The 25903-nt window shown below is 39.0% G+C and overlaps 1 protein-coding gene across 9 annotated transcripts in view; it reads right to left on the reverse strand.

The window, feature by feature from the left end:
• Nucleotides 1-2087: 2087 nt before the first annotated feature.
• Klf12 (Kruppel like factor 12) overlaps nt 2088-25903 on the reverse strand; it is a 581477-nt gene continuing 557661 nt past the window's right edge. For all 9 annotated transcript variants that reach the window (XM_010622344.3, XM_010622347.2, XM_010622343.2 and 6 more), the window contains one exon: nt 2088-9936. In XM_010622344.3, the coding sequence (XP_010620646.1) occupies nt 9755-9936 (182 nt within the window). In that variant the 3' untranslated portion in view covers nt 2088-9754. The remainder of the gene's footprint in view (nt 9937-25903) is intronic.

Genomic DNA, 25903 nt, shown 5'->3' on the forward strand with positions numbered 1-25903 from the left:
GACAGGGTCTCACTATGTACTTGAGACTGAGCTGGAACTCACTATGTAGCCCAGGCTGGTCTCGAACTCACAGCAATCCTCCTGCCTCAGCCTCCGGAGTGCTAGGATTACAGCCGTGCACCACCACCCGGCTCAAGAGCTTATTTTAGCAATTGCTTAAAAAGATATGCCTATTAATGGTCTAGTTTTGAAAAGCATCTATAACAGTTTTCTTAACCTACAGAAATCAGCTAGCATTGCTACATGGATTTTACACTTAAATGATATACAAAATCTGAAGAAATCAAGCTTCATGAAGATTTGATTCTAGACTCAAAAAGATGTATCTTTCATATGATATTTCTGCACCACTTTTAGTATTGTATTCATTAAAATTTTAAGCGAAAAATCTCTCCTTAGAAGCTGGTTGTCAAAAAAAAAAGAACTTCATTTTTAGTGTGGATTCTATCTTGTTCCGTTTTAAATTACTATACACAAGTAGCAAAACTTTTCATAACAAAGGTTTAATTAGGATGGTTAATAACTATGATTTCCAGCCTTAGTAATAATTAGGGAGTTTTGTTCCATACAAAATGCTTTATTTAACCTTCATGCCTTCATTCAGATAATTATACAAATGCATACAGTTAAAGGTTTAAACTCTATTTCGGTTCACAGCTCAATTCATAGGAAAGTTGAATACAGAAAAGCAATGCACCAACAGAATATGTCTGAGACACCATTAAAAACGATAACACTTGTTCATTTAAATCTCTGAGAATAGACTGGAATAATCATCCTCTGAGAGAATCTCATTAGGAGGGTCTCCCTTTACATTATCATAGGGTAAAAAAAAAAAATCACCATTTTACAGTAAAAGGAAAAAAGCTCTGAATATATTTACAATACATACACTATACATAAATACAAGAACAACACTTACATAATATTAATAAACTTATAACAGGGATTGCCTAAACACTAGAGAGTATATAAATGCAGAGAAAACTATTAGGAAATCAGAACTTTAGATAAGCTGAAGAAATAAATTCATTTGCAATTAAAACTCTGAACAGAAAACCAAACAAAGATTTAAGAATTCAACACATTTGCTTGCCATCATCATTGGGGGACTTTATCCTTTAATGTGTAGGGTGTCCTCTGGGCATGCCGGCTCTCTGGGTTCAGAGACCCAAGAGTCTTTTGTAAGTTACATCCCTAAAGTGAATCAGATGCAGCCCATTTACTCGATTTGCTGTTCAGAGGCTTCAAGCCTAGAATAACTGCTTGGTAAACTAAAAAATATTTTTGTATTTTTACACAGAAAGATCTTGTGATCCAGTCACCATGTATAATGAGCTAAGTGTCAAGAAAAAGAAAGGGATGCCTGTTTAGTTTGGCCAAAGAGGATATTTTCTTTATTCCTGCGTACGTTTTCAAATATGGCTGAGAGATTTATTCAAAAGAAAATGACATTTGAATTGACCCCCACACACCAAGAGCAAAGTCTAGACTACTACTAATTATAACTAAGTCATTTTAAGTGGCAGGTGGGTATCTTAAAGGTGGTGTGTTCTCATCATTTCACAACACAGAATGTTCTGAGTACATTCTTCTATGGACAAACATGAATTTGCTGGTTTCTCTTTTTAAAAAATGACCATGATACACATAATTGCATTATGATGCAGGATGACATAATACATAAGACAATGTTTTCAAGCTGGTTTTGTTAAGTAGTTATCTCACATCCACAGAGTTGGTTTGTTATGTGATGCAATGTGTCCCACATAGACATGAACAAAACAATACAGCCAGCATCCCACAGGGGACAGTGGTTTTTAAAAACGAATCTTTAAACACAACAAACTGCGGACAGACAAGTTGATAGGAAAGAGCCTTGTATATAGGCACCAGTGCCCCAGTTCAACAATACCCATCCAATGTAATGAAGATTAGAGGAACAAAATATATTCTATGCTTTGGATGTAACCATAATTTCAGCCATGGAAAAACTAGAAACATGAGTGGGGTAAAAGCATTTTCTATAGTGTTTTATGTTGTATCTTTAGAGCATGAAATTAGCAGAAAGGGAAGATGTTACTGTGTCCTTAAAATATATTACTTTTTGATTGCTTGGACATTTTTGCCACTAGATTTGGACCCAAATCCTATCCTTCTATATTCACCCTCATTTCTCAATAAAAACGAATCTCTGTGAAAGTCTCGGTTAACCTGCTTTGGAAGAAGATAATTCACTGGTCACTGGTTCTTGCTTTGCACAAATGGCAGATTCTGTGGCTTGAAACATTTCAAATTTCTAGAGATGAATTCCAGAAAGAAAAAGTATGATGTGATTATTTCCGCTATTCATCTCTTTTCAACTCAAAGTGGTGGTTTTGTCATTGAGAAATTACTGCTGGTGAAACTCAATTAACTGAGAAGAGCCCCCATCTGCAAGGAACACTTGCTTTCAGCATGGAAGAGAATTTGTTGATACAGGTTTTATCTCTTCCCCAGCCAAGTAAAAAGGAGAAACATCATAATTCAGAGGACTCACTTTCAGAAACTGAAACACTAGGCGAAATAACATTCTCTTAATGTTTTCAAAGTCCATTAGTACTTCCATGAATCAATACTGTCAGAGACCTTGTTCTACACAGAAGGGAAGGGATTTCATTTCTCTGACGTTGGACAGCTTCTCACATAAAACTCAATTAAACTAACAATACTATAAGCAAATTATTTATAAGATTATTTAAAGCATTTCAAGATGGTGCTGTTAAGTGAGAAATCTGAACAAGAATTACCTACTAACCATCAGCTGATGTGTGTGATTGACACCCTACTATCACTTGCAAGTGAGTTCTGAATTAACAACCAGCTCCATGGAGGTCCACATGGGTAGAATTAAGAAAACCAACCTGGGCAAAAATGCTAGTGAATTGGAAAAAGTTTTGATGATTCTTAAGCTCCAGGCCAAACATCTGGGAGGAAAGTGACATGTTCAGGGAGATGCGTAGTTGTTGCTCTTAGTTTATAATGATCCTTCATAAATGAATTTCCAGGAAAGGCCTGATTTCAAACATTCTGCACCATTGTCAAATCACATGTTACATGATGTAACAGCATGATGCCCTGCTATTTTACTTGGAAGATGACTACTTGTGCAGTGTGCCCGTGATCAAACTGAGAATCACGGAAAGGTGGCTTCTGGGAACACATATCCTGTGTGGGACAGAGGAAATCATGGGGACTTCAGAGCCACAGACAGGTGGCTTCATATTCCCACTCCGGTATTTCTTCCCTTCGTGTCCATGGACATCATCTTTGTACCTCATTTTCCCATCCATAAAATGTAGAGCTGTTGTGCAGATCAGAGGTAACATGTCTGAAAACGCCTCACACGCGCCTGGCATGTCATGTTGAATAGAGAACGGCTGCAATTTTTATGGATGAAGTTTCGACCTTCTAAGACATTTTGGTATTTTCAAACAGCATGCAGACAGCTCAGTCAGACAACTTAACTTCAGTGGGACTAAGGAACGCACCAGCTTCTTGTGTGCTTAACGAGTTATTTCAACCCCTGTTTTGTAGAGTCCCTTCTCCTATTTCTCCCTTCTAAAATGTACAGAAGCAAAAAGTAGATGGTTTTCTAGGCCTGTGGTCTGGGCCTGGAGAACACTCTTCCTTGTGGTAGTCTACACCACCTAAATCTCAAGGGTTTGATGACAGTCATAATTTTAAAACTGCTCTTACCAAATGTTTGGCTTGGAAAGTGTATAATTTTGCTGATAGCCTCAGCAGCTTGTTTGGGTGAAATTTGTGCTCTGAGATGGCGGGGCTGGAGAACTTCCAGGGTTCGTGTCTATTCATAGTCTCATTGTTGTACATTTCTACCCATGACTCCACTCCTAGCAGTAAACTAATTTTAGGAAAAACTTGTAAGCTTCTGAATGTAAATCAGGTAATTTTTACGATTAACTGCAAAACTAAAGGTTTACAAGTATTAGTTGTACATCAGTAGACTTTTTAGGGACATGTGATTTTGTCAATTCATCCCAAAGTGTTTCTTAGATGACAACAGGGATTATTTTGGGAAAAAGGAATAAAGAAACATAAAGACAAACTTGTACATTGGATAAAATAAAGCAGAAAAATATCCCTCAGTGTTTTGCTCTAAATAAACCAGTTTTTTAACTGAGCAAAATGTTTTGAGCCATACATACTGTTTCTTAATTCGGGACAAATCACAGTCAAATTTTCGTTTGAAAATTGTAATTGCCACATGCCTGGGGTACACTGAGGATTACCATAACGTTCACATTTGCATTCTTACATTCTGCAAGAAAAATCAAACTAACAAATGTTACTTGCAAAAAGATTATTTATACCTAACAGACAAATGCTTTTTTTTTCCCTCTGTGGGTAGAGGAATGGATTCAATTTACTATGTGCATACATTTACTCTGTGTGTATGTGTTTTCAAAATGTACAGGGAAACTCCAGTTTGATGAAGAATTATTGCTGTGTAAAAGTATAGGAATATCTCATTGGTCATATTTATTGACAGGCACTTTCAGCATTTAATTCATTTCTGAGAATGAGCATTAGCTTATTTCTGTTGCCAGTATAAATTTATGTAACACACAGCCATATCCACAGCACTTAATCTTGCCAACATGAAGCTACACCTAGAAGCAATCCCTCTGGAATTAAACAAGGAAAACACCTGCACAGTTTTGTGATCAAGAACCACTTAGTTGAAGAGGAAGATAACTAAGAAAGCAATTATTAGATGCTCTCAGCACAATCTTGTGTGGCTGCTTCTCCTTTTTCAGGAAAAGATATGAGTTTGGAAAAGTTGTCCACAGCAAGTTTAAAATGATTTCGTGGGGTTTTAAACCATCTTGGCTAAACCACAACAAGTGGCCATGCCATACTGACAGAGCGCAAAGAACATACACTGAGACAGCGGGACAGAAGTCCCATGGCAATACCGCTAATTGTGTGTAAGACATACAAGGCATATCTGAACTTTTTTTTTATTGTGATGAAAACTAGAAGCTCTTTCCCCCAACAGACTTCATCAAACTATTTACAACCTCTGTAAAACTTGCATGTTTTGAAAATACTTTATCCACTATCACGTTACGAATACAGTAAAATATCTTCACTCTATTTTTTAAAAGATGCAGTATCCTTCTATTTTATTTTCTTATGAAAATCTGAGTTTCTATAGCAATTGCTCAGTATTTAGCATATTCAAAATACCAATGGACATGGGTTGCTAAACAGACATTACTCTATAATGAAACTGTGAAAATATAGCATTTTAATTTTTATGTACACTTCTTAACTATAAAATGCAGGCAGTCATATATAGTACTATAAGCTTATTCCCTAGTAAGGTAAATAACTTACATTTCTAGATAGTATGGATCATTGCAAATTCTTTTTTTAAAAGTTCTTTGTTGGTATTCATTAGTCCACTAGCTGCTGCATAAACAGATGTGCATACACATGTGCATAGGTTGGGGCTTTCTGTTCATGTGAGTGGAAGGCAGTGTGGAGACAAATAGAAGTGGAAATGGAAGACAGGACTTACCAACCCCTTTCAAAACTAAACCAAATCAAACTGAAAAGGCTATTTTTTATCATATGTATTCCTCAGAAAAACTAAAGGAAGATATTTGGTCAATGATGTACTAGAACATATCTACCTAATAAATTTGTAGGTCTTAGTAAAGAATAAAATCTGAGAGTGGATTATGAACTATGAATATTAAGGCTTTCTGGGCCCATTATGATTTATCAAAATTTTCTCACATTCAGTCCCTTCTATGCAGGCTGTAGCATGGATGCTGGTATTGTTAACACTACTTCAGTTCTGTCAGTGCTCATTGTAAATGTTAGGACAGTTGTATAACAACGTCACGGCTACATTTCTAAGCTGTCAAAACAACATAACAAAGGCATGTTGATACATTTGAAGGCCTCACCTCACCAGATTTATTCAACTTCAGCTTTGGTAAGTATAATAAAGTACAGAATAGGGAGTACTGCATCTTTACCCATATACATGTTATCATTCTAATGAACTGATTTCAAAGTGCAGAATTTTATTTAAGTTTAAAACATAAAAGGCAATTTGAAATTAAAACAGTTGTATAAAAATGAACACAATCTTTGCACAAGCTATTCCAAATTTCAACCATAAGGAAAATGGCCCTCCTAATCATCCTCGAACTGGCATTTGTAAACACTGTAGCGTTTTGTGAGTTCACCCTCTGACAATCTACCTTCCTATTTCCTGCTTGAATTTTAAAGTGAATACAAAGTGCTCATTTCAAAAAATGGGGTTTATGTTACTGGTATTCAACTGCTTTTGAAAAAAAATATCCTATGCGTTTTGTAAAGGCAGTAGTATAATCTTTACGGGAAAGCCATTTGGAGAACTCAGTTTAAATGTCTTAATAGAACTTAAGACAAGTCACCAAGCTGACTCTGCACACAGCTGGTGTGATGAGGCAGGAAGTGGATGGGGAAGTGTGATTCTCTCCAGACAGTTTAAAATCACAATATAAGGGACTCTGTAAAAACGGCAAAGACTGAACCTTATAACTTCTCAAGTACCATAACGTCTTGTAATCTGGTCTCTGCAATGCAAAGAGAAAGCTCTCCTGCAGCTTAAGTGATACAACTGTAACTATGAATATGGAAATTTCCCACTATGCATGTATGTCTAGCTGCAAGGTGAATAGCTTCAAACTTAAACCCAAAGAATGTTTCTACTTAGAGAACAACCTAAAAAGTCCTTTAAGATTCTGTCCCTTCCTGTAATTCATCACGTACTATGCTTTTCCAAAGAGGCTAGAAATGGCCCGTGAGATGGAAAAGAGGCTTTCCTGTGCCTAAAGACATCCCATTTCCTTTTGCTCCAAACCACTTTCCTTTACACAGGAAAAGTTTTAGGAAACTGACAAAGTGAGTTCACTTTATCTCAAGACAAGCCCCAAATACATTTCAGTTCTGGGGCTAGCTCAGTGACTCCTTCACTTGCTTGTGCTTGGATCCCTTCTTAGAAGAACTGCAACGTCAGAAGGGGAAATGGTGCAATGCTGATTAGTTCATTTACAATCTCAGTCTGGTTTCCACTTTGGAAGGTGAGAAAAGCGTACTTCCCAAACTCTTTCTGATATTATTAGCCAAGTGCAGCTCCTTTAGTTCTGTGCTAACTTCAAATGACGCTGTCACTCAGGAAGACTCCACTGCCTTTCAGTTCAATGAATTCTAAAAACTTGTCTACTTTCAATACTCTCAAGACACCTCTCTGCAGAGAAAAGGGTTGGCTCTTTTGAGAGCAGGCAGGACCAACTCAAATCTACACTTTGCTTGATGACTTCCCTATTACCTGCAACAAGGTGCTGGGGCCAACCTTGGAAGTTCATAGTTGTGTTTGCTCCTCTCTGTATTCTTTGCCACTGACCAGTAACCAGTGCTGGCGTGCATCAAGAGACCCTTTCCTATTGTGAATGGTCATAGGCAATGAGAAGCAGGAGTTGCATACAGTACAGATAAAATATTTCAGCTGGTTAAAAACAACAATAACAACAATAATCCACTGGTGGGTAGCAGATCGTCAGCCAAAGAAGCTATCAATAGAATTGCAGCCCTTGTTGGAGGGAAATTGCCTGCTGAATTTTTCGGACCTGGCAGAAAATATAGAGCACATATTTGTGAAGCCAGAATTTGACCTGAAATTCCTGTTAATACCACCCAACACAAATCATGTTTGTTGCAGTGTTCATAGTTCTTGCTTCATCAGAATAAGATTATCTGAATTAGAAGATAATCTTACAAAGGATAATTCTGTCATTAGAAATAATTTCAGAATGTTCAAACATTTAAAAATGAGCTAGGAATATTGTGAGGTTGATTTGTGCAATTCCCCAAATCAAGTGTTTGTAATTAAAATATATGCGCAAAGGTCCTTGCTGGAGACCTTTTATATCTAAGCTATAAAAAATCTTAAAAACAACACAACAACAACTACAACAACAACAACAACAACAACAACAACAACAACATCATCATCTTACCGAGCCCCTTAGCCACATAAAGCTGGGAAAAAAAACAGCTTTTAGTGGGGACAAAAATATGGTATTTTTTCTGAAAGAATGTTTGTTGGTGATGCATTGCTTTATTTACTGTATACTTTGCTAGCTGCAAGAGGCTCAAGATTTTAGGGTTGATAGGACTCTACTTTCCCCTCATCCTCATCCCAGAATGAATAGGTTCAATATCCCTGCAGATGCCAATGCGGGACCACTGGGTCCTAATAGTTTAAAAAAATGAAGCGTGTACAGGAGAACCTACTGGAGAGTCACTTATCCTCGGCTCTCCAAGAGAGGAAGCTAGCACCATGGCAGGCTTTCTACGGAGGTCATTTCCTTCCACTATCTTGGAAGGACCCACTAATCAATGAGTTAACTCCCAGCTGTCTCCTTTGCCTTTCTAGTCACCAAATAACTGTCTTCATACAAGAAAAGGGGAGGATAATCTTTAATTGTGGTACTCAACCAAGCAGGACAACAAACAGCAGAAAGATTACCTCAGTGCTGTAAATGTAACCAAGACATCTAAAATGCTGGGGTGTTTTTTACAATCCCTTTAGTAAGTATGAAAATTGGTAACGTGAGTCCTCAGTGAAGTTATTGTAGAAAAGTCCTTTTATTCATTATTGCTTTTCTCCTCAAGAGGCGCATTATTTCCATCTCTGCTTTGTCTGATTTTTCATGTGCACTGACTTTGCCTGGGCAGCCCCACCTCTTACCTTGGTGCCAGTGTGTCTAAGAAAGTTTTTTTCCCCCTATTCCTTGTAATCAAACACTAGAGGTAGGAAGAAATGATGCCTAGGTGACAGAACACTGCGATTTGAAGTGGGGCAGTAGTTTTTTTTTTTAGACAGGCTCTTCCTATTCAACTACAGAACATCTCTGTGCCAGTCCATGCCAGGGCAGAGACCAGGACTAGACTTCAACTGAAATGTCGCTGCCCTTCTGTTCGAACAGATGAACAAAACAGAACCAAAACAAAACGAAAACAGTCAATGACAAACAAATGAAAGATTCAATGTTGGTTTTCTTCAGGGCATGGCATGATGACAAGTTGCGAGTGGTATCTAGTTGCTGCCATCACTTTTGCAAAGGGCTACTTGAATGCACCTTTATTTTCAGGTAATGGAAACTCTCCAACAACTTCTTCCTTTCTATGTTCATGCTGCTTGCTGGTAACAGACTGGATGTGTGTTCTACCTTACTTAGATAGGAACGCAAACTTTTTTTTAAAAAAAGGGATAAAGGGGGTGGGGTGTGATGAGAGATTTATCCAAATTGAAGTGGTCTTGCTCTAGCCATCAATTTGTGGTAGATGACCTTTAAGGTATTGATAATAAAATGTCTGACAGCTCAGAAAATGTACAGGCTACAAACTTCTTTAAATGGCAGAGTACACAGCACGGAAACAATGCCTGTCTCTTCAGCATTTGTGTGGCCGAACTCCCAGGCCAGCATGAGGACGTCCCCAAGCAGTCAGGATGGGGGTTACCTTCAGACTGAAAGGTGAGGTGTTCCTTCTTGTTCCTGCTCTGGTTTCGGACATCGTAGGATGGAGATGCCCTTTTGTGTTAACACTGCAAAGGGGATTCAGCCCTGCTGAATTGGGTGCCGCTAAGAGATCCAGCTCTTACGCCCAGCTGGAAAGACAGCCTTCCTCACACCAGCATATGCCTCCGGCGGTGCAATGCCAAGTGGTCTGACCGGGAAAAGCTGCGATCACAGTCCGCACACTTGAATGGCTTCACTCCCGTGTGTTTGCGGTAATGCCTTGTCAGTTCATCCGAGCGGGCGAATTTCCAGGTGCAGCCTTCCCAGGTACATTTGTAGGGTTTCTCCCCTGGAAGAGACAAAGGCACAAAGGGTTGGTGCTCCATCACTTTTCCCTAACAACCCAGCCAGAACTGTGCGTGGGGAAGGCTGGTGTTTTCAATGGATTTCCTGTGCGGTAAAGCTTTGTCGGGAATTCTTACCATCCCTCTAAGAGGGTTTGAGCTCAGACAGTTGAGGGTTTCAAACTGTCTTTCCTGCCATAATATCAGGAAAAGGGGTTAACATTTGCATCCTTAATTATGAGGAGCGAATCTGTGGCCAAAACATCAAAAGGCATAGGTTGGCTGTCACTGATCATATCAGGTGACCAAAAAGGAGCATTAGGTCTCTGACAAGTCTGATTTAGCCCTAAGGCTGGAAGTCAAAAGGCATCAAGGGTAATTGTGCTCAGTTGTATATTCCCTCTCTCCCAGCAAGGTACATGGCTTAGGCAGTGTAAGGTTATTTTAGGACACAATGTCCATTTATCAGTCACTGAAGGTATACACACAATTTCATTAACCCCTTTTCACAGAAATTTTAGTTCCTGAGTAGGCTAAATAACACATCTAATTTGCAACAAGAAGGTAGCATGAAAGCAGAAAGAAGCTGTACGAGATGTTCAGTTTCCTAAAAATAAGAGCACACTTAACCACCAGAAATTAGGCCCATACTATTAATAAACATTGACGGTTTGCTAGGACTTTAGTTACCTCAGTAGTAAAGTGTTTTAATATTTTTTCTAACCTTAGGTATTAGGGCAATCCTGAGGTCCGATCAAGTTGGACCAAGTGCTGAAACTCCCTGTAAAAAAGCAGTCTGAGAAGTCTGTAACTTGACCAGGTCCCTCAGCCAACTTGTTAGGACTGTAAAATATACAAAGGCTGTGCTGGGAAAAGACACGGTATCCATTGTGTACCTGTTCCCAGGGGGTGCGGGATAATAGGTGACCTAGGTAAGCTGTTTTCTTGGACCTCATTCAGACATGGGACCTGTCCCCATGCAACCCCACAAAAACTCACCTCTCCTGCTGCACCTTCCAGCCAGAAATCCACACAATGTGTATCTCATTGCTGAAAGAAGGGAAGACAGCTATTGGCTGACCCTTCCCCATACAGAAGTTATGAAAGTGAATATTTTAAATCCCACTTTACAGATGAGAAAACCAAGACTCTATATAGCAAAGTGACTTAAGGCCAGCAAAATGATGTTAAGGTTGTCTGAACCCAGTGCTTTCACCAAGGTTCAGAGGAATGGATAATTCTTATCTTATCTATCTTGCCCTGTTGCCTCCTCAGTCAGGGTTAGATCTGCTTCCTATTCTCATTAAATTGTCTATCACAATATACCCTAAAGATTTTGTTTTGATGCCTTTCTCATCTACCAGTTGCTAAATTCTTGGAGGCCAGGGAGCATGCCTCTAAGATTTCAGTATTCCCAGAGCACAGAAGGTCCCAAGCAAGCAACTGCATTAAGAGAACTGTAACACACACACACACACACACACACACACACACACACGCGCACACATACAGGAAATTACTAAGCCTGACAACTAAGACGTACAGGTAATGCCTACATAGGAAAGCTAGACCAACCTAGACTGGATATTTTTCACCCAACTGTTAAATCAATGTTGTTTATGCAGGCCCTGTCAGGATGAAGCAGCCCTTCCAGAAAACAGTGGGGGGGTACTTCAAACCTGTGTGATTTAGAAATGCTGATGCACTAGCTGTGGGCCACAGGAAGCCTTAAAAGGTCTCCTTTTAACCAAAAGCCCACAGATTGCGCTGACTCAAAACCTCAACTTCTAATTCATTCTCATTGTTCCAAGGAAACAAACTCTTCATTTGTATATGTCTACTGACCAGAGTTGGGGAGAAATTAAATACTAATCAGTCAACCCTCTAACTTATAAAACTGGAAATTAACTATAGAAATTACCAAGGGTGATGATTAACATGCTTTTACATGCTGAATGCCATCTCTATGCTTTTGAAATTTTTTGTCATGAGCACAGATTCTAATGCTGAGCTTGAGATAAATCAACTCTTTAAAAATACCTCCACCGGACACACATATAAATACTGAATAGTTTCTCTGGTGTGAAAAACTGAAAGTGTAAGTAAGGTTCAAATTGTATAATTGATAATGTGAAATAGGAAGAAAAGGGCTAAAGGAGTAGGGGAAGTGGGAAGGGTAGGGCAAAGGAAAGAAGGGAAAAGAAAAATTGTGAAAAAAGGAAAGAATGGAAACAAAGTCTTTGTAAATAGGGAAGGGTAGAGGGGATGAAGGGAGGGCAGGGGATGGGGAAAAAGTAAGAACCAAGATACATCATGTAAAGGTACAAGATCCAATGATGAATGTAACTGTACTATAAACCTAAAACGTACCAATAAACTTAATGAAGAAAAAATACTTCCCCCAACAAAGAATGTCATTATATATACATTATATATAATGTATACCTTCAACGTAACAATGGAATTAATAACAGAAAAACTTCCGCCTTTGAGGACTGTGCCTAGTGAGGCTGGTTGTCACCAAGGTGCATCGGCTAGCCGTGTCCTGTGTTAGGATGGAATCAGAGATACACAATGTTGAGGGTGAAGAAAGGAATCAAGGATCATTAGAATTGAAGAACAGCATAGCTCGGGTGTTTAGAAGGAGGACAAACATTTTTCTTGGTGGGGAAGTATCATATGCTATAGAAATGCCCCTGGACCTGCCCTGGTCACTACACACAGTAGAAGAGGGGCTCTATCTCCGGACGGTCTCAAAAGGAGTGGAGGCAAAAGGACACAGGTGAGACTCCAGGCCCACCCCAAGGAGACATGAAAGGCTGGCATGGCCTCAGGAAAAGTTGGCCCTTACCTCAGGTGATGGTCTCAATTTCCTTGTTCAGTCAGTCTAGGCACATACAGTTCTCTTACCTCATTCCTCAAAATTTAGACAGTCATAACCTCACTTTTATTTTGGTGATTTCATTCTTAATGGTAGTCATCTTCTTGCCACTTGAAAATCTATAGTTGGAGTTAGTGAACTATGGCGTTATTTTTATATTTTTAAAGACTGAAAAAATTTTTAAAGACTATCAAAAATGAATCTGTATATACAAAATTATATAAACTTTAAAATTTAGGGTCCACATTGTTTTAGTTCTTTTCCAGTGAGGACAGAATTGAGCAGTTGTAACAAAACATGTGGCCTTGGGGTCTGAGCTTCTTACTATCTGGCCCTCTGCAGAAAGTCCACTGACCCCAGACATGAGGAATGGGCACTTCTGCCCTTTGTAGGCTTTCTGAATACATGACATTTACTGAGTTGGTGCATACAGCACACACTGTTAGTTTAGGATGGGGAGGTAAGGGAGTATTTTGGTTATTGTATCTGAATTCTCAAATTACAATCCTCAATTCAAATTTTAAGAGTTCTCTCAGTAATAAACATAGATATTTCTGATCTTTCTTTTCTTGATTTTCAAACGTAACTTTAACTGCAAATATGTGCTTGTCATCAAGCCACAGGTGGGTGGGGCAATTCTATGTAAATTTAGTAGGCATCTTTTTAACATACATATTTAACTGATACACAAAGACTGCCTATACTTATGGGGTATGGCATGATACTGTGTGAGATGCACGCTGCAATGTTTAAAGCAGGAGAAATACATTGACCTTCTCACATGCTACCATTTCTTTGAGAACTTTCAAAATCCTCTGTATAGCTTGCTGGAATGCACAATACATTGTCATTATCTGTAGTCTCCTGCTGTGCAATAGTTCATCTGGTCTTCCTGTCCCTAAGTGTAGCTTAGTATGTACTGACCAGTCTTGCCCCACCCTCTCTCTACCCTGGTCTCCCAAGTGTCTGGTGGTAACCACCATTCTCTCCACTTCTATGAGATCAATTTTTTGTATTCCATGTATGAGTGAGATCGTACATACTTCTCTTTCTGTACACGGACACACATGCTACTTCATAACAAATGCTTTAAACTGAGACTTCTATATAAAGAAAGTGAGTGACTACCTTAAAAGGCTCACCTAATTTTTATCAGACTTAAAAAAAAAATACCTTCAGGATCTTTTCTGTTCACTAAAAAAGCACCTATGAAGGTGAAGGTCAGAATGGTGTCTGCATCAGGAACACTTGTCCAGACTTTACATGGCAACCCAGAGCTCTGATTCCACATCATGGTGGAGTCCTGCTCTCCAACTACCTTATTAATATCCTTGTGTTGAAAAGGAGAGCAAGGATGAGTTAGATACCACTCTTCTGAATCATGCCAGGGGTGACCTCATGGGAAGGAGCACTGTAGTAGGAGTTTAGATATTGCAAATTGTTTCCCAGATGGATATTTTAAAGGGGAAGAGAAGGGAAAGCACCAACTGGCAGCAAGGAATTGTTGAGCTCACATCATGGTAGAGGGAATCAATTTATGAGGTTAGGAACAAGCACCATAAGCAATCCTAAAGACAAGGAAAGAAGTCTCACAAATACTGCAAGAAGACACTTCTCCATGTCCCTACTAAAAACCAATGAAAGTGACACAGAAGATTATAAGTTTGTGGGGACTAAAAATCAATGCAAACCTTCTCTACTAGGGGAGAGGGAAGGGAGAAAATAGTACATGTAATTGGGTGATAAATGACTTTCCTTATGAAATATATACTTTTTACTATTCAAAAACCAAAAATCCTGTGCATAATATTTATTATTTCCTTGCCTCATCACTAAAATTGGAGTTTAAGCATTCTTTCTCTATTTAAGAAAAAGGGTAAGGAAAAAAAAAAAGAAAAGATCTCCAATATTTCCTCAAAATCAGAGGCTGATGATCTGCAAGCAATGGGGCAGAAGACATGGATCCTGTGGCCAGGCAGGGGGCTGGTTTCTGCCCCTCACTCAAACAAGACCTAGGTATTGATCATACCTACCCAGTGCCCAGCATTTCATTTAAAAAAATCAATAAGTCATTAAACGCTCTCTTTGGACCAGTCAAGTTTTAGAAATGGTTAAAAAATTTTAGTAGATATTGCATTGTTCTTCATATATAATGTTTATGTTTGCACTGTGAAATAAGTGAAAGGGTACAATCTTATAACATATATTAAGATAACAGGAGCCAACTCCACAAGATGAATAAGAACTAATTAAAATGATAAATAAGTTTATAAGATATACAGAAGCAAGTGCAAATGAGCCCTGAGAGGAGCTGATGAAGAATAGCCTCTCTTCCATTTTGTCTCTTTCCCTTTAAAAAATTACTCAACAATAAAAGGCTAAGTTTAACTTTAAAAAGCCAGTGGCAGGAACAGAATGGCAGGTGAACTTTCCATGACAATATTCCTATGGAAAGAGCTGGCATGGATGATACAACGAGGCTGCTCCCAGCTGTTCTGCATCGCGATGACCGTGGCAGTGACAGTAAATAGGATTTCCATTCATTTCTTTGGGGGTGGTGAATTGTCCTTAAATTGATTTGAACTGGAATTCTGCAAATGTGCTCCTCCAAACTTCTTTCCCTGGAAATAAGCTAAAAATAAAAATGGCAAGCCTACTTATTTGCTCCTAGTTTTTAACCCGCCCGTATGCATTTAATCCTCCTCTGGAAAAACCTTTGAAAAAATATTTTTCAAAATGACCCGAAGCTTAGATTCCAGCATCAGATCATCACTGATTCAGGTTACTTCTGTTAAAAGAAAAAGGTATGGTGGATTTCTTTCTTCTTAATGGTATTGCTTCTTTAGCAATAAGTCTTGGTATGTGATTTTGAGACTTAGAAGCTATTAATAAGAAATACGAAAGGATCCTAGCTGAGTGACTGGGGGCTAACGGACTGACGGCACGCCACTCTTGGGGTTGTAGTTCATTAACTTCTAGGTTTTTACTTCCGAAATGACTCCCACTGTGTGCCAGGACAAGTTTTTATGCCATTTCTACCTCTTGTATTTTAATAAAAGTTTATGCTAAAAATGGTTAAGATTCTTTTATTAAACAGGTATCTAAAGATTAAAAAAATAGAACATTTCCCCAAAGCTCCCTAGTCTTGGTTCTGAAAATGCTTAACTCCATGTTTAGAGTTCAGGTTAAATACAAATTTATTTGGATGTGAAACCAACTTTGTGTGTGTGTGTGCATGTGTGTGTTTGCAGGTTTATTTTAACAGAATAAGTATCTTGGGAAAATGAAATACATCAGAGGGTTTTTTGGGAGGGGATCTTAAAATAGTCAACACAAACTGATTTATTATGAGAAGGCTGTCTCTTTCAATTTTAGTTAAAGAAAAGGATTAAGAGTCACTAAATGCATTTCCATGGCATTTACCCAGCAGAAAGCATAATAAAGTCTAAAGAAAACACCAGGTAGTGAATAGATCCCAATACTCACTAAACAAAACTTACTTTTTCAGGTACCTCCCATGTCACCCCGTGAGATACTGAAAAGTAACCGTGAGCTGAGACAAAAGGAAGGTGCCCTTTCATATTAAAATGATGTGTGAGCAATAAGCTTGGAGGAATGTGCAGCTGAAAAAGGCCTGTGCTAAACAAAACACCCATGTTCTCATCAGCTTCTATTATTTTCTCAAGCAACTGAAAAGGACACCTTTTGCAACAGGAAACACAGGCATTTTTCTTAGGTTCAGAAGTGCATTTCTGAAATACGTCCCTGTTTAACTTTTATAAAGTTACAGGCCCCAGACACTGACAAATGAGCTTCATTACGTTCAAGGCTCAACATACTTGCTGTGACAATCTGTTTCACATGAGGAATGGTATTTGCATATGAGGGGGGGAACAGAATCAAGATTCCTATCTTGTCTTTCTGGTTCCTGTTACATTAGTTCACGAAAGTTCACAGAATTTTAGATTGAGAAGGAAATTAGGTACTTTCAAGATGAGGAAATAGAAACCTTGAGACCAAGAGGCCAACTTGTGTGTGGGGCTCACCTGAGTCATCCAGGGACCGACCAGGACACCTTTTGCCTTCATTGATAAGGCGGTATTAACTACCACAAACTTTGAATCCAAACAGAATGCATGGCCCAATACAGGTGCAATCGTGGATTCGCAAGGAGATTCTGAGCTGCAGAGTAAAGCTTCTGGAACCAGTTTTTCCATCTGTAAAATGAACATGCTACCTATTCCCACAGTGTTTTTATGAAATTCAAAAATGGACGGCTGGGGATTTAGCTCAGTGGTGCCACTGCATGCCTGGAAAGCGCAAGGACCCGGATTCAATCCCTGGTACCAAAAAAAAAAAACAAAACAAAACAAAACAAACAAACAAACAAAAAACCCAAACTGCAGATACCATGTGTCTGGCAAATGGCAGGTTCTCAATAAAGGATATTTAACTTCGTAGTCACGGAATTATAGATTCTTCTGTTTTTGCAAATATACATATTATAAACTTAAAATAGACCCTGTTTGCTATTTTGAAGGAGAGTCTTCTCACTGCTGAAACACAATAACCTACACCGTGACTTAGAGGAGTTAGATCTATTTTGGCTCAGGGTTATAGTTCCTGCTGAGCTGGCTATGAGGCAGAACAGCATGGCAGAGGGGCAGAGTGGAGGAAAACCTGCTCCTGTCATGGAGGTCAGGAAGCAGAGACAGAGGGAGGAGCCAGGAGTGAGACACAGCCTTTCAGACGGTGTGCGCAGTGACCCGATTCTTCTCCCCGGGCCCACTCTGGCAGGTCAGCTGTCTGAGCTCGGTGATCCAGTCACCTTCCCAAAGCTCCACTGATGAGTGAATGCGGCTTGTGGGGAACATGCTCAGCTTGAACCGTAACAAGAAGTGAGTTCAAGTTTTCTGGTAACTGGATGCCAATCCTGACCCTGATTTTTAAAGACATTTTAAGTATAACATCACTGTATGGCCAAGGAAAGCCCTGATATTTTCATCCATTGATGTTGGCAATTTAATCAAAACATTAGAAATATGCTTATCTCTGCCCTTCTGGATTGTCTGGAATGAACTGACAATTTTTTCTTTATGTGTAAATAAGATCCAGGAGTCCCTTCTTCTTTTCCCCGTGCAGTTTCATGATGGATACTTTGGATAAAGCAATGTTTTCTGAGGCATATAACATTTTCAGGTATCACATTTTATCTAAGAGCTTTAAGGATATTAACTCATTAAACTGACACTTTCCTAATGAAGCAGTTGCAAAAACTGACCTGTGCTTCTCTCAGCCATCCAGTGAGCGTGTGTCTTAACCCCTGACACCATGCTTCTTGATGTTTTAAACTACTGCTTTAATAAGCCAGGGCATCTGGTTAGAACTGGGTAAGCAGACTGAGATCCTGGGTTACCTCTGACAGGGTAGACATATTGTGAACACAGAGCCTAGTCCTCCTCACTCAGAAATCAAATATAAATAAGTCATACACTGTCCTGAAAGCCAAAAGTGCAAGGTCAAAGGACATTATTTTATCTGGCTGTTTGCAGCTGAAATTTCCAGACAGTGACAACACTTATTTTCCTCTTTGTCTGGTTACTGTGCCTTCAGTGTCTTTTATAGAGACATTTTCCTTTACCTGTCACATGAATATTTTCCAAGATTTTGACATTCTCTTCTTACCGGCTCAGGTTCTTCTTGGTTCTCCTAGTTTCCACCACAGCTTTTAAGAGTAAGACTTTTAAGTAGCTGTGCCTCAGTCTCCCTCTTCTCCTAAGTATTTCAGAGGGTACAGGGCATTTTTAATTGGATGTCCAAAAGCAACCTCAGCATGACTGAAACCTTACTCAGCAGCAATACCACCTAAACAAGGCAAACTCCCCCTCCTGTTTGCTATCAGAAAAAAAGGCAAACTCCTCAACACAAGGACCAACTCAAAAACTTCTAGTTAGAGGCATTTGTTGGGCTCTTTCTTATAGAAATAGAGCGGGTATTCCATATGGGTCCCACCCCAGTGATTATATCTCCTACCTCTGCCTTGCCCAAACTCGGCCAGCGATCCTCCCCAGTGCATCCCCACCATGGGGTTCCACTTTTAAGCTCTTCCCATCTATCAACAGGAACCGCTTCTGATGGTTTTGTTTCCCCGTCACGTGTCCTATCCCCTTCAGTTTACTGTTTTCCTTGTTTCGAAAAAATTTTCTCAAAAGAGTGTGATTGTGTCACTCATTGGCCCCACAGTTCCCTGGGCATGTCTGCATTAAAGTTCTCACCACAGCACACTGTAAAGGAAGATTTTCCTGTCTTTCTGCTCATTCATCCATGTGATACTAAGGATGGCTTTGAGCCCTTTTCATCACTGTAACCTCAGGGCCTTACACAGTGCTCGGTGCTAAAAGGCACCCGTTGACTAAATGCACAAAACCTCTTTAATTCAAATACTTTTATGAGATTGATGGTATGGCTCAGTGGCAGAATGTGCACCTAGCATCCTGGAGTCCCTGGGTTCTGTCCCCAGCACTGCAAAACCAAACCAAACCATCTTCCTTTTCTTTTGAAAACAGAACATACAAGAGTTAACATAAAAGTCATCTCTTTTGTGAGACAGTTTTACTTTTCATGTCCTATTCATCCTAATAAATTTGAAGACACACTTTTCTAGACTAATAAATTTGAAGACACAATTCTTTTGAAAAGGAAAATTAATTTGAGAGGTTTCATTTAAAACTCTTGCCACTTACAGATCTGCATATAGATCTTATTTCAAAACTTTGAAATTAATAACATAATATGTGATTGAGCCTTGTATTTTGTTGTTCAAAAGAATATTACTTTAATCTTCAAGGCCATATGTTTAAGATTCTTTTTATTGTTAGTTATGATTTTAATTGAATTAACTTAAGCATTACGAATAAGCATTTTAGTATATTTTAATGGTGAGTATATAGTTTACCAATTTCACCCGAATACAGTTCCTTATTCTCTTTAATAATTCCATGGAGACCACAAATTTTATGTTAGCACCAATTATTCATGTCATTAAGGATAAGATCAAAATCTAGTTATTCTCAAGCAGAACATGAGAAAATATCAAGCCTGGAGATACTATTATTCACACCATCCTTTTCCAATAGCTTTGATGGATGCATTAAGAAAACCGCCAAAAGCAAAGGAAGATCCGTATGATTCCACGGCAATTTTAGTTTTCCACTGTCACTGGTGATTTATGGGCTAACATAAGTGGAATTCAAAAACAAAAGTCACTTAGTAATATATTTATGTAACTGAGATAATCAGGGCAGACTGTTTCATAAGTCTTTTCTACGTATATGAAAAAAGATTAAAATATTTTAAAAACCAATTCCATAAGGTAAGACTCATAACAAAAGTGAATCAAATACGCACAGCACAGGTACTTGCACTCGGGTATCTTAGATCTGATGTCTTTCTAAGCAGTAATCCTCTGATGGGTCAAAAAACCCTCTTGTTAATGAACACCGGTACAACACCTGGAACACTTCCACAGCATGTAGCTAGCGATCTACGCTGGAAATAGGTGGAAAACTTTCCTCGTGTGAGGTGGCCCTAAATGCGCTTGTTTGTGTAGGTAAAGGGATGTTCACCGCATCCCTCCAGGCAGGGTCAATTACTCCCTCGGCACAGACAAAGCTCTCCTGGTGGATATTTGTGGAGGTGGCTGCCCCTCCCCAACCTCCAGCAGTCTGAGGACTCTTTGCCGTCTTCATCTTTACATCACATCCTCGAGTATGCAAAGGGACATGAGGTGAGCAACCAACACTAGCTGCCTATTTAATGTTGTTTTAGGATGAATGCTTCTGTCTTACGTTCACTGGCTTTCTAAGAAGGAAAATCTTAGCAGACTGGGAAGGAATACCAGCTTACACTAGTAAGAAGACTCAAGGTCAGGCCACTGAGCCCCCTTGCTATCTCGTTATTTCCCCATATTTAAACGGCCAGGTATACACACACAGGAGTGCGGCTCTCGCGAAGACGGGAGTCTGGCTGATCACTAGCAAAACCATCTGAGAACAGGCGTATGACAACAGCACAGGCCCTGAGAAACTACAGCCTTAATTCCAGCTCCACTGCTTTTCTGCTTTCTGGCCAGGGACAGGAACTCTAAGCCTGCTCTACTCAGGGATTTATATAGGCGATGAAAATATGTAGTGGACTTAGGGAGATGAGCACAATGCTTGGGACACCACAGGTTCTCAGGAAATAATCGTCTCTGCTTGTGACCTCTGTCTGATCATAACATCCTAACCACACATACTGCTCATCCTTCAAGACTTCTTCTCCGCTACCCTCATGTTCTCTGAGCTGCCTCGTCTGTGTTCCCACTGCCTCCCTGTTTCCCACATCTCCTTCTCCTGTCCAATCTTTGAAACAGGGAATGTACAGAGTGCCGTAGGGCCTGCAGGATGGAAAGTGCACTTGCTTAGGAAACAAGTGTGGTCAGAAAGCTCAACAGAGAAGGAGACAGGGAGAGAGGCAACCCTGAACGTAAGCGGGACTTAACAGACTGAAGAAGCAGGAAGAATGGAGGCGACTAAGAATGCTGCTTCAGGTGTGTGAGCATGTGAGCGGGACACACCTGCAGACTCATTTACCTGTGCAGCCGAGGAAAAGGATGCTTGGAGGGATGGTCACTTAGGCCTGCTCTAACTCCTCCTGTGAGTCTTCAGTGTACTTATGGATGAGCCCCCTGAAGCTCAGCTTTGCCTCATGCTACTTTGTGAAATAAAATCTTCTCCAGTGACAGTAAATGCTCAAACACTTGTTTAGTTAAATCTATGTAGAATGGGTCATTATAGACGGAAGACTGCAATGTTTCAGTATATATGTAAATTACGTCCCTTAAGGGCTTGTTTATTATAAATAATGGTGATAAAATGGGCTATTAAACAAGTTAGCTTTACCCTAAATTTACATATATGCTATGTAAGTTTTAAATTTAGTAAGCATATGAAGTAAAGAGATTATTTAATTAAAGCTCACTGACTATATCCTGGATTATCCAGTATTTTTCTTTGAATTTACTGCTCACAATAACAACATGTATGTACAGCTATATCCATGTATACCTTACTTCAATTAAACAAATCATTGTTGAGCCTCTATGCTGTGTTAGTCACCGTACTTACTTGGGATATAAAACTGACGTCCCGTGTGACAATTATGCAATGACTTTCTATATCCATGTTCAAAGTTAAAGAAGAAAACCTGAGATTTATATAAATTAGGCAACTTCTCTAAGTTTATCAAAAGAGTCAAAGAGAGATTTAAACTTTTGTCTCCTGACTTCAAGTTTGGTAACATTTATATTATATTTTTCTATTCTTTGTCATTTGCTCACTACCATGGTTTGAAAGTGATTTGTGCCCTCTAAAGCTTGTGTGGAAATTCAATCTCCATTATAAGATTAAGAGGCGGGACAGGCAGAACCTTTAAGAGGTGACTAGGCCTTGCCCTCATGAGCAGGTTAATCCATTCAAACAGCTGATGGATTAATAGGTTAATGAAGTAATGGGTTCGCTTCAAAGCTGGTCTATTATAAAAGCCAGTTTGGCTACGTCTCCCATGTACTCCCTGTCTCTCACCCTGCACCAGCCAGCGAGGGGCTCCTCGCTGGAAAGAAAGGCTGTCACTACCAGAAGCGGCCCTTCTATCTCTGACCAGAACTCTGAGCTGAAATAAACCTCTTCTCCTTGTAACTCATTCAGTCTGTGGCACTGTGTCATCAGCAACAGAAAATGAACTACGACAACTCTACAGCTCACATTACTGAGCCTTCTGGTCAGGACTTAAAACAATTTACTAGGAAAGGCGTTAACTTCCCTGAAATATTCTGTCTGCTTTTCAGAGACTTATTATCTTGCTATGACGAAGCCCTGTGCCTCATGTAACAACTAATCTATACAAGGGGTCTGAAAGAGAGTTTTAGTTGCACTGAGATGTTCAATGAACAATCAGATGTGAAGCCATGAACAGGAACACTCCACTTATCCAGAAGGAAGACTCGGCAGCCACAGCTTCTGTGAACCAAAGGCCCCTGGAAGGCACAGGCGTCACAAAACTCACATTTTTCTTTTCTTTTTCTTTTTTTTTTTTTTAGACAGGGTATCCCTATGTAGTTGAGACTGACCTGGAACTCACTCTGCAGTCCAGGTTGGTCTAGAACTCACAGCGATCCTCCTGCCTCGGCCTCCTGAGTGCTGGGATTACAGGCATGCACCACCATGCCCGGCTAGCTCACGTTTTTCTTTGTGGCAATCTCAACCACTTCAGGATCTCACCCAGTAAAAAAAGATGGCAAATTAGAAGCAAGAAATACATAAGCAGAAATATACTGGCAGCAAGAATGGATGAGGTGACAACAAAGAAAGTACAGAATCTGCAGGCATTTAGGATTAATCTGAAGTGGGTGTATATGTGTATTTCAAACAGATAATCAAATGTAACTAGTGCATAATAAATAAGTCAATTACAGCACTTAATCACAAAGGCTTAATTCATCAACACAATAGTTATTAAATAATGTATAGATCCCTTCACTTAGCTCAGTGGTTCTGCCAGCCGCCTCACAAGCTCAAGGACCTGAGTTTGATCCCCGGTACCAAAAAAAAAAAAAAAAAAAAAAAGAATTAAGATATGTTATGGACATGTATCAACTTCCACGGTGTCATCACTATGTAGTGAAAACATGCACAATAAAATATACTATGAAAGAATTGCTTAGTATTTTTAAGGATCCATATGGGTAAACTTCCTTAATGTGCAAAATTCTGACATGAATTATTGTTGGTAAAGCCAGATATGTAAGACGTATGACTGCTTTCCTTTGGCTAACTTTTAAGACAAATAGCTTTCAAATGAATTAAAATGATTATTAAACACGACTGGCCAGTGAGTCTCACAGATTTATTACACAGTATAAAATATTTCATGTTCATCAGAAATGGAATACTTCTGTTTGTTCTAATCATTTTTTTAAAATCTGGTTTTAAAATTAACTTTGTCTTTAAAAAAATTCATCCTTAAAATGCAATATTCGGCAGAACACTGACAATCATGTTCCATTTTAATATGTCATAACCACCAGATTTCTAGCTTCCCCTTTTCAGGCCCTCAGCTAGGCTAGCTTAACACAACATTTGGGCCTAGTGCCCCATCTAGTGGCTACACGAATCACTAACGCCTCCTTTTTATTTGTTTATACTGCTTTTTAGAAATTGCCACAGCACTTACTGAATAGAAAACAGGGATAATTCTACACAGCAATACCCAAATTTTCTTATGAAATGCAAATTTAAATTATTTAATATTCAATACAATTCTTAAAGTGTGGAAATTTACAGTACACAGTATTTATATATAGTATAGATTTAAATGACTATTAATTTAAATATACTGTATATTCATTTAAATATATTGTACCCTGCCTCATATAGAAGAGACACCTAATTCAGGCCAATTCATACTGAACCTGCTGACAATAACATAATTTGACTGCTGGAATATATTTTCCCTCCTTTTTAATTTATCAATAAGCGTTAGCACAGTAAAGGCATTTCAAACTACTTGGCCCTATTATGGTCTAAACTGCGTAACACTGAAAATATATTTAATTAATTTTAAATTTAAAAAGGAACCCCAAAATTCCTTGGTAATATTTAGAAAATGTTTCTTTCACATTTCCATAAATGTGTTTAAAGTATTAAGACTTAAATAGAAAACTGATCAAATACGAATAAAGCACAGAGAGATCTAGTGATAAAGGTGGAGTTAATGTGACTTTCTCATAGAACGTTCTTCCTGCTGCCTGCCACCCTCCCACAGTGTGCCTGGTTTTGTTAAGTCATCTGCTATTATCCCAAATGCCACATTAATTATTGTTGGTCACGCACAAGTAACTTACTCTATTCCTGAAGCAAAGGGAAGGTTAAGAATATATTTATTAAAAGCACGTGAACCACCCCGAATTTCTGAAGTTCATTACATTCTGAACACTAAGTTATGAAATTTTGTTAAATCAGAAGCCAGCACAGGCTCATTTTGAACCAGTCACAGCAATTAACCTAATTTCAGTTCTTTTTCTTTTTTTTCCTATTTAAAAGAAATGTTATTCTGTAATTATTTTTGTTACGCAAATTTTTTCATAGAACTATTTTTGTATTTTCTTTATTACTATCTACTTGCATTACATTAAGAGATGAAAATAAAAGTGATTAACTGGGAGTTCAGGAGACTATGCCTGCACAGGCAACAGCCATTTGTTGGTATCCTGAGGAATGGTTCGTGCCCCTCACTGCAAATACAAAAATGTGCATCTATGCAAGGCCCTTATATGAAATGGCATTTACATATAACCTACACACTTCTCAGATACCTTAGATCATCTCTGTGTTGGTTATAACGCTAACGCAAAGTGCAGGCTAGATAAACAGATGTGCTGTACTATGGTATAACACACACACGAAAATCCATTTATGTTCAGAGCATGTGCAGCTTTTCTTCCCCAAAAGTTTCTATCCAAGGATGGTTGACTCTGCAGAGGTGGAACCTGCAGATATGAGGGGTCCACTATGATTGATTTGTCTGCTAAACGGATAAATGGGCTTGACACATCTTGGTGTGGAGCAGGAATTTAACAAGGCTATTTTGATGTAGGTGTGAGACAGAGATGTGGGTTGGAAGTAGGACAGTTCAGTGGGTTCTTAGCTATTAAAGAATTAAGACCCACCTGCATGGAGGTCCACAGATCATGTCTCAGGGGATCTTCCTTGAACCTGTTTTATTCAACAACCCAACCATGAACTAGCAAAGACAGAGGAGCTGAAGGAGAGAACTAGCATAGGAAAAGCAAGGTGGGAGGGAAGAGGTTTCAAATCATTTCAATTTATTAGAATAATGGGCCAACCCGATACAACGGGTATAGAATAACTATTTCCCTGACTGAAAAAAGTATGTGCAACCTGCGGAATGATGATTCTGTCCTCTACATCCAGCCAGTGCCTAAACACCTGCAGTGACAGGGAACACACTGCCCACAGAGGAAGACACTATTT

Source organism: Fukomys damarensis, unplaced genomic scaffold (assembly GCF_012274545.1).
Source record: "Fukomys damarensis isolate Sample0158 unplaced genomic scaffold, DMR_v1.0_HiC HiC_scaffold_6, whole genome shotgun sequence".
Classification (NCBI taxonomy): Eukaryota; Metazoa; Chordata; class Mammalia; order Rodentia; family Bathyergidae; genus Fukomys; species Fukomys damarensis.